The sequence below is a fragment of the Neomonachus schauinslandi genome, chromosome 6 (genome assembly GCF_002201575.2).
Source record: "Neomonachus schauinslandi chromosome 6, ASM220157v2, whole genome shotgun sequence".
Classification (NCBI taxonomy): Eukaryota; Metazoa; Chordata; class Mammalia; order Carnivora; family Phocidae; genus Neomonachus; species Neomonachus schauinslandi.
The window spans coordinates 116,256,444-116,259,146 of record NC_058408.1 but is presented as its reverse complement, the minus strand read 5'-3'; the positions used below and the strand labels follow the sequence as shown (position 1 = coordinate 116,259,146).

At 36.4% G+C, this 2,703-nt stretch overlaps 1 protein-coding gene across 1 annotated transcript; it reads left to right on the top strand.

Annotated features, from left to right (window-relative positions):
* The first annotated feature begins 2,092 nt into the window (after positions 1-2,092).
* LOC110589682 (60S ribosomal protein L31-like) lies at positions 2,093-2,470 on the top strand. Its single transcript, XM_044916218.1, has one exon. It carries the CDS (start codon positions 2,093-2,095, stop codon positions 2,468-2,470), a length of 378 nt encoding a protein of 125 aa, XP_044772153.1.
* The last annotated feature ends 233 nt before the right edge of the window (positions 2,471-2,703 follow it).

Here is a 2,703-nt window from a genome sequence, read left to right as displayed (position 1 = left end):
TGAGAGAGGATGGACTCTGAGAAACAAACTGAGGGTTCTAGAGAGGAGGGGGGTGGGAGGATGGGTTAGCCTGGTGATGGGTATTAAAGAGGGCACGTTCTGCATGGAGCAGTGGGTGTTATGCGCAAACAGTGAATCATGGAACACTACCTCTAAGACTAATGATGTATGGTGATTAACATAACAATAAAAAAATTTAAAAAAATTGCAATGACATGGGCAGATTGAAAGTTAAATGATAGAAAAATATGCTATGCAAATATTAGTAAAAAAGAGTGACTATGGGGTGCCTGGGTGGCTCAGTCGTTAAGCATCTGCCTTCGGCTCAGGTCATGATCTCAGGGTCCTGGGATCGAGCCCCACATCGGGCTCCGTGCTCGGTGGGAAGCCTGCTTCTCCCTCTCCCACTCCCCCTGCTTGTGTTCCCTCTCTCACTGTGCCTCTCTCTGTCAAATAAATAAATAAAATCTTTAAAAAAAAAAGAGTGACTATATTAATTTCTGATACAGTAGTCTTTAGCACAAAGAAAGTACTAGAGATAAGATGCATGTTATATGGTGGTAAACATAGCAATCTACTAGAAAGATATAATGAAACTAAATATGTACATACCAAACAATAGAGCCTCAAAATACATAAAGCAAAACTGATAAAGCTGAAAAGAAATAGAGAAATCCAAATGAACAAAATTACAAGATGAACCTTGAGCTAAACCTCACATTTTATACAAAAATTAACTCAAAGTGAATCTGAGTTAAATGTAAAATGTAAAACTAGAAAACTCTTTGAAATAAAATAAAACATAGGAGAAAATCTTCAGTATCTAAGAATAGAGGAATAGTTCTTAGATTTGACAACAAAGATGTGACTCATAAAAGGAGAAATTGACACACTGAGCCACATCCAAAACAAAATCTTTTGCTCTGTGTGGATGAGAAGACAAACTATATACTGGGGAAAAAAATGTTTGCAAACCACATATCTTATAAAGAACTAATATCTAGAAGAAAGCTCTCAAAACCTACCAGTAAAAAAACCACAATCTAATTAGAAAATGGGCAAAGGTTATGAACAGACATTTCACTGAAGACCATATACAGATGACAAATAATCACATGAAAATATGTTCAACATCATTAGATATTAGGGAAATACAAATTAAAACCCATAATGGGATAATCACTATGTATCTATCAGAATGGTGAAAATTAAAAACAGTGATGATGATAACACCATATGCTGGTGAGGTTGTGGAGAAACTGCCTCACTCTTACATTACTTGTAGAAATGTAAAATGTTGTAGGCACTCTGAAAAACATTTTGGCAGTTTCATATAAAATTAACCATACAACTAACGTACAACCCAGCAATTGCATTCTTGGGCATTTATTCAGAGAAGTGGAAACTTATCCGCATGTAAAAACCCGTATCCAAATGTACAAAGTGGCTTTATTCATAATAGTCAAAAACTGGAAGGAGCCCAGATACCCTTCAATGGATGAATGATTAAACAAACTGTGGTTTATCCATACCATGAATATATTACTCAGCAATAAGAAGGAAACAACTATTGACACATGCAATAGCTTGGATGGATCTCAAGAGAATTTGCTGAATGAAAAAAGCCAATCTCCAAAAATTGCATACTGTATGATTCCATTTATATAACATGCTTACAATGATAAAATTATAGGGATGGAGAACAAATTGGTGGTCACCCGGAGTTAGAGACAGGCGATGGAGAAGGGAGGTGAATGTGGTCATAAAGATGGAACTGTTCTGTATTTTGACTCTAGTCATGAATAAACAAACCTACATGTGATAAAATTGTATGAAACTAAACACACACACAAATGAGTAAAAAAAAAAAAAACTAGTGAAACTGAGTAAGATTTGGGGCTTGTAGCAATGTCAATATTGTGTTTATGACATTATACTATCGTTTTGCAGAATGCTAGCATTGGGAGAATTTGTATAAACAGTACATGGGACCTTGCTGTATTATTTCTTATCACTGCATGTAAATGTATAGTTAAATCAGTAAAAGTTTATATTAAAACAACAGCTTCCTTTCCAACCAGGGCCCAGCAGAATGGCACCCACAAAGAAGGGCGGCAAGATGAAGAAGTGCTGTTCTGCCATCGACCAGGTAATGACCAGAGAATACACCACTGACATTCAGAGGCACATTCATGGAGTGAGCTTCAAGAAGCGTGCCCATTGGGCACTCAAAGAGATCTGGAAATTTGCCATGAAGGAGATGGGAACTCCAGATGTGTGCATTGATACCAGGTTCAACAAATCTGTCTGGGCCAAAGGAATAAGGAATGTTCTAAACTGTATCCATGTGTGGTTGTCCAGAAAACATAACGAGGATGAAGTTTCACCAAACAAGCTCTATACATTGGCTATCTATGTACCTGTCACCACTTTCAAAAATCTACAGGCAGTTAATGTGGATGAGAACTAATCACTGATTGTCAAATACAGGTATAAAACTGCCAAAAACAAACAAGCAAACAAACAAACAAACAACAACAAAAAAGACCAAGGAAAGGTGGAAATTACAGGGGAAGAATCCAGAGAATAATAATTAAAAGATGAGGAAGTCAAGAGGTTTTGATGAAAAGGACAAAATAAAATATATTTCAAGCACATTATTCCAGGAAAAAAAGAAGGTTGTAACCATGCTTCCTACTTCCA